The sequence below is a fragment of the Atta colombica genome, unplaced genomic scaffold (genome assembly GCF_001594045.1).
Source record: "Atta colombica isolate Treedump-2 unplaced genomic scaffold, Acol1.0 scaffold231, whole genome shotgun sequence".
In the NCBI taxonomy this organism is placed as follows: Eukaryota; Metazoa; Arthropoda; class Insecta; order Hymenoptera; family Formicidae; genus Atta; species Atta colombica.
Genome location: NW_017259329.1, coordinates 322,904 through 342,380, shown reverse-complemented (window position 1 = coordinate 342,380; position 19,477 = coordinate 322,904). Strand labels below are relative to the sequence as shown.

Sequence of the window (19,477 nt, the reverse complement as noted above, 5' to 3'; positions counted from 1 at the left end):
ATATATATATATTATACTAATACTTATTCTCGGTATCATTATTTCAAAAATTTTTGATGGTATAACATATAAAATGCCTTACAACAATAAAATATCTCGATAAAAATTGTTTTGATTTTTATTTAACACAGCGAGCGCTCAATGGCGGGTAATTATAGTCATCGTTAGTACAATAAATAAATTAAAATTATATAGAAAGTTATGTTATCATTTTTATGCCCCTTTAAATATTTTACAAAGCATGTATTTCGTTCGCCATGCCTTATAAGACCTGGCGAACTTGGCTGTGCGGTAATTTATATCAACTAAACTTCTGTGCTCGATGAACATCTTTTATCAAGTTGACGACATGCGCGCGAAACAATATCGCACATAACATTTTTTTATGACTATTCTTCAAATTACGGAAAGTTGCAAAGTCATATATTTATTAAACGAGAAGAGCAAAAGTGTTCATTCGTAATTTACTGCTGGCTTCAGCAACGGGGAAAGAACTGAAATAAATGGAGGGGATTGCGACGAGTCCTTACCAACATAATGGGTATCTGCGAGATATCTTGGCCCTTGAGTTCCCTTATCACGGCCCAGATCGGTCGTAGCTCCTCGAGACTTTGCCGTGAGCACACCGAGTACACCAAGATGAAGGCGTGACCTTTGCTTATGGAGAGTCGCTGCATAGCGGGAAACTGATGGGACCCCGTTGTATCCGTAATTTGAAGTGTGCATATGTTTTTATCGCAACTTATCACCTGAAATATCGTAATGCAATCTGTTGGCTTTGATCGCAAGGCTTTGGGCTTCGATCCGATCGGTTCGACTCGAAGTCAGTGATTCTCGATTTGATTCGACTCGGCATCATACATCGAGTCGAGTCAAAGCAGGGCATTGGATTGAGTCGAGCTAACAATCGAAAACGCCTGTGCGACTTCATTGGTGACACTTCTCATCGCGCACACAGCGAGAGTCCCACCAGCATCGTCATTGTGTTTTTACGTATAAATACATACGAACGTACATTTCTGTTAAAATCTTACGAATATATGTGAGTGCCGTATTGTATTTATACGCGCGGCGTATAAATTATCGATATAAACGAAATATGTTACTACGTTGCTTTAATTTGCACTTGTACAAATAATGCCTATTTTTACTAATGTAGATTAACTTTAACACTTCTGTATTAATGTATCTACATCGAACATCTATATCGAATTTTTAGCAATAAAAAGTTTTTACGCGAATTTCGTTATGACGTTTCAAAAAACTTCATCCTTCGAATAGTTTTGCATAGATTTTATTTCGTTTTCACTTTTGTATTTTAGTATGAAACATAGTAGTGAAAAAAATTTTTTAAATGTGAAAAATTATGCATCGATAGAAGAGTTAATCTCGTTTTAATGTACTCTTTATTTTTCTCCAATTTTTACAAGAAAATACACAAAGTGTTTTTCTCCGATTTTAATGAGCTTTTAATACGTTGTCTTAAAAATAAATAATTACACTTTAAAAATAAATAATTACACTGCGTGATGCTTTTTAGGCTTTCATGGTATTATCTTCAAAGATACCAGAAGGTTTGCGAGTTATCACCGTGTTTTTATCCATTGATAATACCAACGTTTCATGAATCTTGCCGTTCACTTCATCAGGAGCGCACTGATACTGTATTAGTTACAGTGCTTCTCGCCCGTGATGAAGTGAACGGCAAGGTTCATGTCGCAAATTTTCTGGTATTGAATTACACCGCATATTCTTTTTATGCACACTCATGCATTTTTAAATATTATTTTAAGAAATATTCTTTTGATAAAAGTCAGTTTCGTTCAAAGCGAATATCGTTGAAAATATAAAGATATAGAAAATAATTTTTTATGATCGACTGTTGCCAATCAAAGATTAGCAAAAATTGAGGGAGTATGCGTTTCACCGAGATGGATCAGTTCTTACCAAAGACCTTCATCATTGCAATACAAGTATATATTCTTACTAACTTTTGAATACAGACTTCTTATTGATCAAACTTGACTTAAAACTTGTAATTACCTATGAATTTCTCTATTAATAAAAGTATTTTTGATTTTGGTCAATATGCAGTTTGATTAGTCATAATTGTTATAAATGAATTTTAGTATGTTCACTGCAGAGTTGGGAACATTACTTTAAAAAAATGCGTTACTATTGCAATTACTTTTTGTTAAAAACAACTCGTTATCATTACTAGTTATTCATTTTTAAAAGTAACGCATTATCGTTACTTCAAAAAGTAACGAATCGTTACTTTTCGTCACGACGTGACAGCTCTGGAACATCATATTGGACTAAGAAAGAATAAGAAATGGTAAAGATCTCAATTTCGAAATTTTTTGTCGTTCTCAGCATAGATTCCATCTCACAGACACATGCGTTTATTTTAAGCCTTGGATTTGGAAAAGGATTTCCAAATCAATAAGAAAGAAAAAAAATAATTGTTATACAAAAATTATATGATTTAGTCGATAATATAGACGACTTTAAGATTCTCTTAAAGACAGAAAAAAATAACGATCGTTACCGAAAAAAAATAACATGTTACTTCCCAACTGGTTCACTGGTTGACGTATAAATCTAAGAAATAAATTGATTAATTATACTATTAAATTGATTAATTATATTATTGATAACCAATGAGTTTTTATAAGTAGAAAACTTTTTATAACACCCTTCTTTCATTAGAACTGTTGGATTCTAAAAATTGCGGGATAACGCATGATTCCATGTGAGAGTGATTGATTCATAGTAATTGACAGATTCCAAAATCGAATCCGACCATCAGTGAATGATTGTAAAATATATAATTTTAAAGCAAATACCTTAACAGCACAAAACATCTTCAGGATTCTGAATACGTCTTGAATATCCTGGGACGTATATGAGATATGTTTAGGACATTATACTTATAAGAATGTCTTATGTCCTTAATAAATAAGCGTTTGAAAAGTCCTAAACAAAATGTCCTCCTGAGGGCGTCCTGTGAACTATCAAATGAGTGTCTCATTATACTCTAAATCCACAGCAATGAAAATTTTACTGCTAACATAAGTGTGTAGCAAAGTCATTACTTTAAGTGTGGCTTTTCATTGCTTTGAAGTTAATCTGTCTACTTTTACATAAGGAGTGGGTTATTTCACTCGATCAATCAAAGTGATTTAAGCATTGATAATGCAATGCAAGATGCATGAATGTTACTGCAACGAGTAAATTTAGTGATATAACGCACCGCTATGTCGTTTGTCATTTGTTAGGTTTACAATCAATCAGGATACGTTGTCGTATGTTGTATGCATGTGCATAAAGCGTGTTCTGCAATAGAGACATAAGTCGTAAGAAATTAACCAATCATATAGTCGATTATTCTTCTCACACTTAACTGTGATTGGCAATTTTTTACAGCTTACGATTTGCGATCCTATTGTAGAACAGGCAATCTTCATTTTTCGTGTCGGTGTTGGCTGTCGGGTGTCGTTTGGATTGATCAGGTTTCATCTTTTAAGGACTCCGCACAATAAAAGGAATAGGGAACAGAGAACAGAAAATAAGAATTTCACCTATCAGAAATCATGTATTGTAGAAAACACAGTTTCTGATAGGTTCAAATTCTTCTTTCTCTGTTCTCTATTCTTTGTTCTTTTTATTGTGTGAAGCTCCTTACGATTAACGACATCCGACAACCATTGATTTGATTATAAATGAAGCCTTATGGTCGTTACGGGCGAGACGCATCTTCTGAGATGGACATGAGACATAGGAGACAAATTTATTTTGCGTGATTGTGATTATGCATAATATATTCAAACATTTTGCCATAGGTAAGCATTATTTAATGCAAAAAAAAAAGAGAATTCTATAATATCATTATTTTAACTTCCAAATTCAATTCTTTTTGGAGTAAAATTTTCACTCCAATTATTGAATGGAATAATTCCATTTCTTGCAGTAAAATTCACTGGCAGTAGCATTAGCTCAATTGCTATTAACGCCTGGAATGAAATTTCGATTCAATGCAATGAAATTTTATTGTTACAGATTTAGAGCGCATATCCTACATCTATCTACGGAACATCCAAATCCGAAGTCCTAAAAGTCCGTTTGTAATCTATTTTTGAATTTTTCTAATATTCTAAATTTATTAATTTGTTACTTATTGTTAGATTATGTCGTTTTTCGCATTTAAAATTTAATCACAATCTCTACGAGTATATATCCAAGTTTATAAACTTAGACATATCATAATTATTTGTACTGAGTTTTCATGTATTCTTAGTGCGAGATATGATTGTATTTTTTTGTATCAACTTTTGAAGTTAATGAATATAATATTTTGTAAAACTCCACTAAACAATTTATCCATGAACATCCAGATGTTCTTTTCACTAGAGCCGGTAAGTGCAACATCACAGTTGCACTTAATGTCATTATAACACCAAGATGGAAAGAATACTTTCCATCAACATTAATACTTACATGATTATACAAAGAGATCCAACAAAAAAACTGACATCGGAGGTTCATACATTTTTCGTACTTTTCGACAAGATAAGAGCATAAGATTAGAATTAAATTACATTGATAACATAAAATTACATTGATCAATATACTTATAAAAAAAATTGTATGTGGATGGTGTTCTGCCGAGAGCTTACGCATTGCCGAAGATATAAAGAGGATTACCCTTTAAAAATTATAGTGTCTTGTATTGACAGTCTCTTGTACTATTTTGCTTCATTTATTCAAGATATTGAACATAATATTCCTAAACATTTTAGTTACATAAAAATAGTTATCAATTAGTTAAGATTTAATGGTACGGAATTTGATGAGGGATATAAACTTGCATCTTTGGTTATAGTATCGATGTTCACTTATGTACAGAAGGATTTAACCTTGAATAGCATTAAAAAAAGATAAGGTTATATTTCTAGCCATAGCTCCATCCCAATGAAAGAGTTTTTGGGGACAATCTCTTAGATGTAATTCTTAATAAATTTAATTTATATCACGAAAGATTGCAATTTATTATTATTTAAATAAGATGGAGAATACAAATAAGATTAATTACTTTGATATCACTTAGATATCACTTTGGAGGAAGAATGCATATTGTTTGACCTGTATACCAAATCTACAAATTAAGTTATTTCAGTTTTCACTCAGATCACCCATTTGAACATAAAAAAGCTGTGATTACGAGATTAAATAATAAAATTTTGACACTGTCACACCCAAAATTCCAGTTCAAAAATTTAAAAACAATGATTAATATTTTATAAGACAATGATTATCCCTTTGATATTGTTTTCAATGTTATCAGTAGCACAATTAATAAACTATCAAGGAGCATGAGAAGAGATGCTGACAATTGAAAATAAAAAATATTTTTCTATCCCTTATATATTAGCAAATCTTCATCAAATTCAAAAACTGTTACCAAAAAGGCACGAATGTCATCTTATAAACCCATAAATTTTTTAAAATAATTTATAAAAACAGGGAAAGATCATTTAGAAAAAATGAATATAAGTGAATTAGTTTATAAAATAGATTATGAAGATAAAATAGATTATAAAGATTAGTTATGTGGAACAGGCCGAACAACAGTTGAAGATTAAAATTAAAGAACACTCAGCAAATATTAATAAATCCTCGGTTGCCTTGTCAGTAATTTCAAGTTATAGATTGGAAACGAATCAAAGTTTTGGTTGGGATGATGTGAGTATTTTGGACATGGAACCTTTTTATTATAGAAGATTGATTTCTAAAATGATTTTAATAAAAAGACAAAAAACGGGCTTAATAAGCAAAGCAATAAAAACTGAGAAGCTGCCAGACATATATTTTCCCTTCCTTTGTCAGCTTCTCTTTAATCAATTCTCTTCTTTCCACTCAGTTCGTTATTTTACTTGAGTTACATTATGCTTATGTTTTCTGTACTTGTCCTATTGTCGATAAATGACTTCATGAGATCTTAGAAGAGTTTTAATAACAAAACTTTGTAATATATCTTTTGGCGTTTTCGTTGACTCACAGGTATTATTAAAATAATTTTTCTTAACAATCTTATTAATTATAAATTTTAGTTTATCTTTTGTAGTTTTTTTATCCATTTTAACGTTCAATTTTTTACAATATACAGGTACATGTAGATTTGTGTATCGTGACAATGTTACAAAAACTGGGATTCCTGTGAGAATTTGAGATATCAGAGTTGATTTCAAAAATTAAACAATGAATGTTTTGTATTAAACGCAGCATTAAAGAGACAAAGAAAAATAAAGCTTAAGCTGGGTATCGGCAAAAAATCCTTTCTAGATAGACATACGATAATGATATAACAATTAATAATAAATATTAGGTGTACAACTTTGCTTCCGCCGTTTTTTTCCGAAATTCGAGGCTTTATTGTAAAAAACTGGTTATACATTTATGATTGAAAGTATTGTCCATCGCTGGCCACTACTGTCTCCCATCTTTCGGGTAGCGTACGAATCCCGCGTCGAAAAAACTGATCATCTTTTGAGGCTATCTACGAATCGATCCAATTTTTTACTTCTTCATAAGACCGGAAGTGCTGGTCAGCCAGGCCGTGTGCCATTGATCGAAACAAGTGATAGTCAGAGGGAGCAACGTCTGGAGAATACGGCGGGTGAGGTAGGACTTCCCATTTCAACGTTTCCAAGTATGTCTTGACCACTTTCGCAACATGGGGTTGTCATGCTGCAAAATCACTTTATCGTGTTTCTCGTTGTATTGCGGCCGTTTGTCTTTCAATGCTCGGCTCAAACGCATCAATTGCGTTCGATCCCGATCGCCTGTGATTGTTTCAGTCGGTTTTAACAGTTCATAATACACTACGCCGAACTGGTCCCACTAAATACAGAGCATGACCTTGGACGTCAAAATCACCGTTCTTGAAGCGTTGAAACCACTCACGACACATTCTTTCACTAATAGCGCCCTCACCATAAGTATTTCAGAGCCTCATTCGATGAGCCTCAGCCGCAGATTTCTTCATATTGAAGTAAAAAATTAAAGCCTCCCGCAAATGACAAGAATTTGGCTCGTAAACTGACATTTTCAATCGAGAATAACTTTATGATGCAGACACAAATTGACTAATGTTTCTATGGGGTTATGTTGACAGATGCCCAAGTTTATTATATGACGTCTATGATCTATTTATTTCGATCATCACTTACTACTAAAGCCATCTATAGGAAAACGGCGGAAGCAAAGTTGTACACCTAATATTTTAATTGTAGACGATTAGTAACGACGTATATTATAAGTAGCGTTAAATATCTGTTTAATTTTGATACTGAAAATGACCAGATACATGATCGAAACGTCTATCGATGTATACATATAAAATGATTTAATATATAATTGCATTATTACGTTATGGAGGCTTTTATGCTTCTTTATCGATCTATTTTGTAAAATATTTTAATCTTGTAAATTCAGCACACTTTATCCGAGAGACATCCTGCGATTGTCTTTAGGACATCTTTTGGAGGCCTATGCCTGTATGTGAAATGATAAAATTGTCCTAAGGATTATGAATGCACGTATTTAGAACTTTAGATTTGGACGTCCAGTAAATGTACCTATATAAGACATAATGAGACATTCATTTCATAGTCCAAGGACGTCTTATGGACATTTCTTTTAGCTGGCAGAACGTTTACAAACGTCCTTATACTATTAGAGTATTACGTATCTTTAAAACTGTTTTCTGATACACGATAAAAGTGTCAAATTTCCAATATTTAAAATGAAAAAGCAATAGATGATTAAAATAGTATTCAAATTAAAAAATTTAAGAGTAAGCGATATTTATATCGCGATATATTTATATGCGCGATATTTATGATTGTGTGATTTTTTGTCATATATTTACATACAATACTGTATTTTCTCATGTCTCGGATAGTATAGTAATATATGTAAATATGACAAAAATAGTATTATATGTAAATATATGTGACACAAAATAATTACACATAAATATCGCGCTTACCCTTAAAGTTTTTAATTTAAACACCGTTTTAAATGTTTACACATTTAATTTTTTAATTAAAAGTTGGTTTTAAGTACAATAATAATAGAAATTTTTTTTTATTTTTTTCATGTTTTTCAACTTTTTATTTTTTATAAATAAGAAATTTTTTTATTATTACAAAGTACCTAGTCTTGAAATCCTTCAATTTTTATTAAAAAATTTTTTTCCCTCTTTTCTATTTGACAATAACTGCTTTAAAAAAACTAATTGATTTTTGTTTCGCTCCCTAAAAATGTATATGAGCAAATATAAAAAAAAATACGTATTTCTTATTTTGGTTTGAACACACAACATATTAATTCCCGATTTCTTTTTCATTGATTTTTTTTTATGACTTTTAAATATTAGAGAGCCAGAATTAAATATTTGTCCGAGGCAAAAGAAAAAAATGTGCTCTCATAACCGGAAAATTGTCAATCATTTTATCAAAATTTATATCCTTACATATATTTCATTTTCATTTAATACACACGAGCGCTCAACAGCAGATAAATATAGTCACTATTAATATTAAATGAAATACATAAAAATTTATATTGTCATTTTTGCACACCTTCACATTTTTTATTTAAATGATGCAAGTGTTTCATTTGACATATCTTAGTCCAGGGTCTGCAAATATAGCTGATAATAAAACAAAAATGAAAGACAAAGATGAAAAAAAATATCATGAAAAGAGAACCAGAAATAGCGAAATCGGTCCGTTCTTACAGAGTGTCTGGAAATAATCGCCACATATTTCATGGGCAGATAGAATGAATTAAACTGAGTCGAAAAGTCCTTTACCATTTTGTAAATTTCCCCAATAGTTAATCCTTAAAAATAGCCGAATACGCGCACTCGCCTGGCGAGTATACTACTGCGAGTGTATATGCCTACCGATCGCTTGGCGCGCGGGCCTTGGGAGGATTGGCTGGCAAGCGCTCCGCACCGCCGCAAACCTCCATAGCTCGGACGGCGCGCTTGCCAGGCTATCCCCACTCCCCATGGTCCGCGCGCTAAGCGATCGGTAGGCGTATACATTTCGCAATAGTATTCGGCTATTTTTAAGGATTAATATCTCATTAACTATTGGGGAAAATTTACAAAATGGTAGAGGACTTTTCGACTCAGTTTAGTCCGCTCTACCTGCCCATGAAATATTTGGCGATTATTTCCAGATACCCTGTATAAAGACATTAGGAACAAAAGATAATGCATGATAGAACATGAGCTTTATATTTAAAGATAACAAATTTCATTATTAAAAAATGCAAGAAATCTTAATTCATGCGGTGGTAACTAAGTGTATACGGGTACCCGAAAATAAAAGGTACCTTAGCCTAGGGTCAAATGGTAATTATCAGGTCGGATCGGATGAATTATAAAAAAAAATTTGGGTATTCGAATTTCGAGATAAAATTCTTGATTCGGGACTCGAAACTTTATTCGGTTCGGAATAAGATTTTTCCGACCGATCTTAAATTTTTAAGTTTTGGAAACGTTTTTATATGTGTCGTGTATAAGAATCCGTAAGATTCAAATATAAGAACCATGAGACAAAAATGTAAGAAAATTCTTTTATTTTTAGGGATGTGCTGATACTAGTAACATTGTTATAGCCACGAAGTAAGTTAATACCGAAAAACGTCGAAAAGTTATACTTTCTGTATGTACACTTTAATTTAAAATAAAACAATTTTTCACATATTGCTTTTTTCCTTGTGGATTCTTGCAGTTGATTACACGATACATATGAAAACGTTTACACAACTTTATTATATGATACATATGAAAATACTTAAAAATTTAAGATCGGTCAGAAAAATATTGTCCCAAATTGAATATCGAGTCCCGAATAGAGTTTTAATTCCCGAATCAAGAATTTTATCCCGAATATTCGAAACCCACCCGACCTGATCCATATTTTTGAGTACCTATACACACCTAGTAGTAACATATCCACATATCAAGTAAACATTTTTGTGACAAAAGAATTTATTTCTATTTATTTCTATGAGTTATACATGAGGTAATAAAGCATCATAACACGCTAGTGATGTCATCACTCATTACAAATTGATTCGGTTATTAAACCTAAGAATTCAATAAAAATATTCTTATAATGACTCTATAATAATAAACAATAAATAACAAGAAGGGACTAGATTTTTATTTCAAATTCTGAGAACATACATTTCGACCTTATTATTACATTATTAGGTCATCCTCAGTGTAAAGATTAATTAACGCAAATTTAACAAAATTAATAAAAATAAATTTAACAAAATTAAATAAAACGTTAAATACAAATTACACATAATTTATAGTTACGCAAAAAGTTGGTATTTCTTCATATCTATCTTCCGAAACAATGCAATGCTTTTCATTCTGGTAATATTATCGGTTATATTCTTCCATTATAACAGTTGCTACAAGTCCATAATGATAAAAATATTGATGAATCATTAAATAAAAATGTACTAGTACACACATTCTGTCATCAAATTAATAGAATAGATTATAAAATATTATGATAACAATTGATAGTAAAATAACAATGAATAAATGATCATTATATTCAAAATTATTAGTACATACAATTCTTATTTTAATAGACAACTATATTACAACTATATTAAAGTGTGTGTTAACAAATAAAATTATTGTATATATACCTCAATTGCGATTAATAAACCAGGATATAATCAGTAATTGAAACAATGAGTCAATTTATAATTCGCAAGAAGCAAATGCGATCAGAAATAAAAATTGAAACTAATTCAGTCAAATTGCTTGTATTGTATTGTCGAGTGTGAGCGAAATTCTGTTGTTTGATATTATCTTGTTAAGAGATGAGATTGGGGAATAAAGATAGGAAAGGAACAAAGGAAAAAGAAAGGGAAGAAAAGACTAGGAAAGAGAAAGAGACTGCAAAATTTATAGATAAGAATTAGGTAATGCTTCCGCGTCGTTTTGTTTATTCAATCCCAATTTTTGTTTTTTAATGTGAATGTGATCCATTTCGGAGATCAATTTTATTGTACGGTTCTTTGACTAAGAGCTTTACATTTTTCCAATTAAAATTATGATTAATACGATGTCAGTATCACCGATGGAAAATCAGTTTTTTTATTAATGTCCGAAATATGCTCATTTAGTCTTGTTTTTAATTAGTTTATTTTACATAACTAGCTTCACAGTTATTATAAAAGAAATTTTATATAATATATATTTTGATTAACTAAATGATCTAGTTTATCTTTATCTCTAGTTATAAGACTTTTTAATGTATTTGTCATTAAATGTGACAGTTTACAATTACATTTATATGCTATAGGTAAAAAATTTTCAGAGATAGATTTGCATGGAACTGTAAAAAACTTCTCTTTGATATGGATGTTATGTTTTATATTATTGTTCTGTGTGTGGTATTTTAATCTTTTTTTAATTGTTGAAAAAAATGAAAGGAAGAAGATAGCTATTATTTAGAAAAATATTGATAGCATCAATCAAATTCTTTTCGTGAAAGGAGGATGAGACAATTTAAATATTTATCAACAAAACCAAAGATAACACCTTTTTATAACATAAAGGATGTAAGTAAAAATTAAGAAATCTCTGCCCAAATAGGTAATCTTCTTATATCTGTCAAAAATAATCTTATGATTACTAATCATAGTGTCCAAAAAAAACTTAATTTTCCCTCAGTGCCGATCTCCATAATAAATTGCAGTCTGATATGTAATGAGTTAAAGATTTCTAGTATTATATTCGTACTGTCTAGTAGAGCAGCTAAAATAATGTTATTCACATAACGGAACGATAAATTAACTGATACTTTTTGGATCGCAATTTCCTCGAGATCCTGCATAACTATGTCTGCAATAATTGGACAATGGTTAACCCATCGAGGCATCGAAAACTTGTTTATAAATTTTATTATTGAATAAAAAATATATAGAATTAAAAACCAGATGGATGGAGGTTAAAAATTCCTCTAATGGAATTTTTATCTTTTTTGAAATATAATCCCATTTTTTTAACACCAGTTCTACCAGAATGTTAGTGAACAAGGACACTATATCAAGCGATATCAAAATGTAATTAGAATCAAAATGTCCATTTAATTTCTTTATTAAATGGAAGCCATTTTTTTATGAAATTAGGTGCTTCCGATATATTAATAATGTTATGCAAGAATAAGGATAGAAAGTATAAAAGACTATTAATTGAAGATACAATTACTCTTAGAGAATAACCAGACTTATGGATTTTAGTTAAACCATTCTAAACAAATTACCAATCCGTAGTAAATAATTTTCTATATGTGGAATCAATAAAGCCACTCTTTTTCCATTTCACTAATAAAGAATATAATTCAGAAGTTAACTTAATTGTAGGATCTTTATGTATTATAATATATGTATTCTTGTCAGAAAAATTCTCAATTTGCTTCTTGCTAAATTGACCCCAATGTTTCAATTACTGATTATATCCTGGTTTATTAATCGCAGTTGAAGTATATGTACAATAATTTTATTTATTAATACACACTTTAATAGTTGTCTATTAAAATAAGAATTGTATATACTATAAATTTTGAATATAACGATCATTATTCATTGTTATTTTAATTTATAATCTATTCTATTAATTTGATAACAGAATGTGTGTGCTGGTACGTTTTTATTTAATGATTCATCATGTTCAATATTTTTATCATTATGGACTTATTGCGACTGTTATAATGGAAGAATATAACCGATAATATTACCAGAACGAAAAGCATTGCATTGTTGTGGAGATAAGATAAATACGAAGAAATACTATCAACTTTTTGCATAACTATAAATTGTTAATGTAGTTTAATTTGTATGTAACCGTTTTATTAATTTTGTCAAATATGTGTGTCAAATATTTGTTGCATATTTAATTTCTTTACACTGAGGATGACCTAATAATAAGATCGAAATGTACGTTCTAAGAATTTGAAATACATAAAAATCTGGCTTGTAGTCCTTTCTTGTTATTTATTGTCTAAGAATTTAATCTTTCAACCTAAGAATATATAAGATTAATTTTATAAGATTTTCATAATCCATTTTTATTTCAAGAACATCATCTTAATTAATATCTTAAAATGCTAATATAGTGATGATATGCCCTATGTGATATTATGACATCTTAAAATTATACTTCGACGATTCTAAATATAAAAATCAATTATGAATATCGATCAAAAAAGATAAAGGACTCTATTTTGAAAAAATATGAGGTATATATAGGAGGAGAAAAAAAATTGAAAAGCTGTTTTATAAACAGAACAGAACAGAGAAGAACTGAGTTAAAAGCTCATTAAAATCGGAGATGGACGCTTTATATAGTGCGTTTTTTCTTGTTAAAAATATATAGAAAAAGATAAAAAGATAAACTAGAGATTAAAATAAATTTCCATTAGTAGAAACGGGCACAGTTCAAGATCGATAAGTACAACAATAATATGTAATTTACGCGGATGAGAATGAGAATCGTCGTGCGAAAATCTTGGTTTCTCATAAAATGACAAGAGCGTTATAATAAAACTGATTTATACGATCTGTGATTCTTTTTGACTGCATGCATGTAACGTAATGTAACATAATTAACTTGGCATGTACACGACGCTTGATCCTTTTGCGGCGCGGAAAATAATTACGATATGTATCTCTGGCATGTATTTTTCTGATTAGCATACAGTATTATTAAACATAAAGTAAACGAATTAAGACTCATAGTTTCAATAGAAATGTAATAAAAAAAGGATGAGCCAACATAGATATTAGTGCGAAAAAATTAAATACAAAATTTATATACAGGGTGTCCCGAAATTCGAAGACAATATTATTACAGCGAAATTTCATGAAAAATCAAATCGAAAAGTCCTCTACTATTTTGCAATTTTCGCAATAGTTAACAAGATATTAATTATATTAAATATCGCCGAATAATGGTTTTCAATAATTTGTTTTACTCAAGTATTATCAACTTTACTGAAAAACAGCAAGAAACAAAAATTGTTTATTTTCTTCTCATAGAGCTCTAAAAATTTTTTCTGAATTTATTAATTTTTCAATGCTGCATTTTCTAATTGGAAAATTGCGAAAATTGCAAAATGATAGAGAACTTTTTGATTTAATTTTTCACAAAGTTTCACGCTATAAAAATATTGTTCTCGAATTTCGCGACACCCTGTATTATATACATAAATGTGAATGTTTCGACCATTTCTTTTGGTTTTCTTTAGTAAAAAATATATAAAATTGAACGAATAATAGTCAAACAACATGCACAAACAAGAAAATATTAAAATTAATATACATATTCGAAAACTAATATATTAAGATCATCAAAAGGTATGTATTTCTTGTAGTATTGATGTTGGACCTTTATTAACTTATATAACATTGAGATAGATCAAATATAAATTATATATCTTAACAAAATCAAACTTATTATTAACAGTTTATTAAACAATGATTATTCAGCGGATTTTGTTTTTAATATGATCAATGCTTGTTTAAAACACCTATTTTACAAAATAATCTCGGAACAAAATGATATTAATGATAATTCTGACAATGAACAAAATGTGAACATGTTTCATGGTTTTTATTACTTTATATTTCCTCTACCGCATAAAAATTCTCAATCAACAAGAATGCAAACGTTAAGAGTTTCTATTTTTCAGAGTTGCAACAAACTAAACAGGTTTATCAAAATTCAAGACATTCTTTCTAAATATTCAAATACAAATGTAAATAGTTTATAAAATTATGTACAAAGATTGCGATGCTTCGTAGGATAATCGACCAGAAAACTATCCACGAAAATTCGGAGCATCGTAATCTCATTAATTGGAATACTAGTAGTCAATCGGTTATTACAAACCACCGAATTAATTATAATTACAACTTCGATTGAGAGAATGTGAAAATTTTGGACATAGAAAAATTCTTACACAAAAAATTGATTTCTGAAATCTCTCACATACATATGCACAAGAATAGCCTTAATAAACATTCAAATATCGAGAGACTACATCAGATGCTTATGCATCTATGCTCAATAATGTTTAATTCATCCAATTGTCATTATGTAAATTTTATGTTGTTCTCACATTCTTATGTACTCTTATATTTAATGGTCATAATACGAATTTTATATTGTTTTTCACATTCTTTTTTTTTTTAATGTCTAACAAGAATATTTACGATGTGATCTTTCAGTTATTTTAATATTGTTTTAAACATTTGTGACATGTCCTAACGTACAGATGTAATACAGATACTGCCGATCTTTATGTCTGATTATCTCTTGATTTTATATTAATTATTCATTTATGCGAGTAATTATCTAAGCTTCTTGAGACGCTCTCTATCCACAATCACTTCACTCTTCAATGTTTTACTTCTTTCTATAGTAATCAATTTTCTTGTAGATTTTATATCGCCAGATTTTATATCACTAATTTATTTCTGGCAATTTATAAATTACACAACTTTTTTGGATATGCGAGCGTTTTATTATATTGCTATTTGGCTGAAAGGGACTCCAAAGTTGAAATGTTCAAAATAAAGAAGACATTTATTGACAGAATACACGTAAATTTCATTATTTCAAGATCTTGCGCCTGATCACTTGCATTTGACTCTCATTAACCTTGATTTAGTTATGTTTATATAAATTATAGTTACAGCTAAAAGACGCTGAAAGACGAATGAATGAAATTCTTAAATAATAATAAGCAGACAAACAAATCATCAACGTGCGACTGAATTAAAATCTTACAATTTAACTTCAGTCCAGTAAGTGCCAGTCAGGTCTCAACAAAGTGTAAAAAAGTCGAATTAAATTGTAATGAAAATTCTTAGATCAAGTCAGATATTGCGATTTATCGTCACGAAGAGTGAAACGAAAGTGCTGGTGATAGTTTATCAAGAATTAATTTACTAATGTAATTAGTAAATAACAATTATAGAAGTGTAACAAATATTTTATATAACTTAATATAAATATAAATATAAATATGAATATAAATATGAATTTAAATAACGACAAGATTGAAAAGCATCATGATTTTCTGAGACCGTTACAGGTTATGTTTTATTCTTCGTGACGATAAGCCACAGTATCTTGGCTTGATCTAAGAATCATCTTACAATTTAATTCGACTATTTTTTACACTTTGTTGAGATCTGGCTGACACTTTACTGGATTCAAGTTAAATTGTAAGATTTTAATTGTCAATCGCGTATTGATGATTTGTTTGTCTATATATATTTGTGAGTATATAAAAGAATTTCATTCGTCTTTCAGTTAACTGTCACTATAATTTATATATAATTTATATTTGATCTATTTCAATACAAGAAATATGTACATATTTTTTGACGACAATCTTAATATAACAGTTTTCGAATATGAATATTAATTGTAACATTTTCTTGCTTGACTATAAGAAGTTGTTGAAACATTTACACATTTATATGTGTATGTAAATACTTGTACTATGTATAAATAAATTTTTTATTTAATTTTTGCGCATTAATATCTGCATTGACTCATTATGGTTTATTATTAATACTATACTTGTAATTCTACTGCTAGCTTATCAACGCGCTGTCAGATATTCTCGATATCAGCGGCGATTTACTTGCAAATTTAATGTTTTTGCTCGCGCATATGTCACTTCCGTATTATCGAGCGGATGCACAGTGCGGGAATATTGAATTTGTAAATGGCGGTAGTTATATCGCGATGGATCCTGGTGGACACGCGCGGAGGGGACGTCCGATTAATCGCTAAATCTCGCGAAAATTGCTATCTACGTGACGCATTCGACGTGCATAAAGTCCGTTTTTGCATCTATAATTAACGACAGGAATCCAATCTGTCAATTTCGTGCTGTACACGTGCGCGAGCGAAGGTGCTTCTAATTTTTTCGTGAGTTGAAATCGATAAATAGACAGCACGATATCGAACGTGTCATGTTGCTGCAGTTTCACGTTAACTAGAATCAACTACGAACGCACGATAATCTTGCGAGCGTGATTTTATTTCCATAAATGTTAATGTATTATTAGGCGAAGATCGAATATGATTCTCTCTTCGCTTATCTGTGTACTGTTTCTATATATTTTATACAGTCGAAAAATTAATTCTCTCATAGAAATTCAGAGCAAAAAAACACGAGATTACTTCGGTCGATTAGTTTATCTAATTAGTTCTGTGTCTTATTTTCACACTCAGAGAAATACGTACTAACAACATTTTTGTAAAGGTGATACAAACATGTGCAAAAATATTGGTCACAGTTTTCTCGCATTTTACGAAAAGTTAAATATCTCGACGAAAAGAAATCTCAAAGAGATTTTCGATCACGCATTTTAACGTAAAGATAGAGCTTTAAATCTGCATTCGAATCCTTTGTTTACGATATTTTGTTCGTAAGTTATATAAAATTGAAAAATAATATCTTTGCAATATTTTTGTCTTACTTTAAAGCGTAACAGTTCAATAAAGTAAAGTAAGTAGCAACCAAATTTAATATGAAAGTATTGTATCTTAAAGTAGGTTTCTTAAGCTTTAAAATGCTTTTTGAAAAAAATTTGTACGATAATTATTTTTCGCAAAGATATCGTATTTTTTATTATGTGAAATTTCATTGTAGAAATTTACTTTTTCTAAAATGATTTTTAATTCCGAAATTAAAAAAATATATGGAGAAAAGACAAAAGAGGAAAAATCTTACAATATTCTTGATTCATATAAATTTAAAAAAATTTTTTTAAAAACTTTATTCGATTATCAATTTTAAAAAAGTTTGTTACATAATAAAAAATTTTTTTACATAATAAAAAATACGATATTAAAGTTTAAAAAGTCTACTTTCATATTAAATTTTGTTTGTTAATGTTTTATTGAACTGTAGCGTTTTAAAATAAGACAAAAAAATTTCAAAAACATCATTTTTTGATTTTATGTAACTTAGGAACAAGATATCAGGTAGACAAAAGATTCAAACGCAAATTTAAAGCCCTCTTTACGTTTTAAAATGCGTGATCAAAACTACTGTGAGATTTTTTTTTGTCGAGATATTTAATTTTTCATAAAATGTGAGAAAATTGTAAGTAATAACCTAATACTTTTGCACATATGTTTGTATAAGTTTTATGTGTAGAGTTAATGTACACACACATGTTTGAATAAATTAAATAATGTTAAGAAAAGCATAAGTTACAAAAATAAAGTTATAAAAATAAGTTACAAAAATATAAGTTACAAAAATTTAAATTCTTAAAAATATTTTTAAACATAAGATTTGTTATCTCAGCTATATTTATAAAGAATTAGAAAATTATAAATACTTAAAAATTGATTGAATGTATGTATTTATTAAATACTGATTAAATATTGATTTTTGAGAAAGAAATAAAAACACATTTTTTTAAGAAATGACCCAAGATGTCTCATACTTGGGACTGTACGTGCATAAATATAGGTTTATTCAAAAAATAATTATGATAAAAAGTTAAAAAGAAATTTCAATTAATTTATACATGTTTATACATGTTAATATAGTCACTGAATAATAATAAACATAAGTACAACTAATAACTAATAGAACAAAATATCTAACTATATAAATAAAACTATGAAAAATAGCTATTGATATATACATAAAATACAAAATTTATAAAAGTAAAATAAAATTAATTGCTTAATTTATAAATTGTCTTTTTAGTGCATATTGTATTCTTCTAACACTATTTTGTATTGTGTTTCATAAATATTTAATGTATGACTCATGGACTCGATTACACTTAACATAAAAAACGATAAAAAATGATTAAAAAATAAATGATTGATAATTATATTTGTAGTGTATAGCAAGATGAGAAAAGATATGAAAACTATTAATATGAGGCAACGGAATTTGAATTCTACCATCTAATATATGGGCAATAAAGTAATAAAGTTAGTAATGGGCGACAGTCTCACACACACACTCACACACACACACACACGCGCACACACACACACACACACACACACACACACACACACACACACACACACACACACACACACACACACAAACACACACACATCAGTTATATCAATTTAAAAATTATTCTAAACACTTGAAGCTTCATGTGATGACTTATGTTATATTGGCTGTTTTTCAAACACAGATGACACAATCATTCTTGTTGTTTGCTAATGTTAAACGAAGATGACATGATATCACTGTTACACTGTGTCGTTTGCTAGAAAACACTAATTATGTAACTGAGGTGTTACAGTCTTTCCTACATAATTAAATAATTATTTTATAATCATTATAACTATAAAATAGTT

At 29.3% G+C, this 19,477-nt stretch overlaps 1 protein-coding gene across 1 annotated transcript in view; it reads right to left on the bottom strand.

Annotated features, from left to right (window-relative positions):
- LOC108688390 (GTP-binding protein Di-Ras2) overlaps positions 1-19,477 on the bottom strand; it is a 21,548-nt gene that overhangs the window by 1,398 nt on the left and 673 nt on the right. Inside the window, exon 2 of the mRNA XM_018194635.1 lies at positions 531-749. Coding sequence (XP_018050124.1) covers positions 531-749 — 219 coding nt within the window. The remainder of the gene's footprint in view (positions 1-530; positions 750-19,477) is intronic.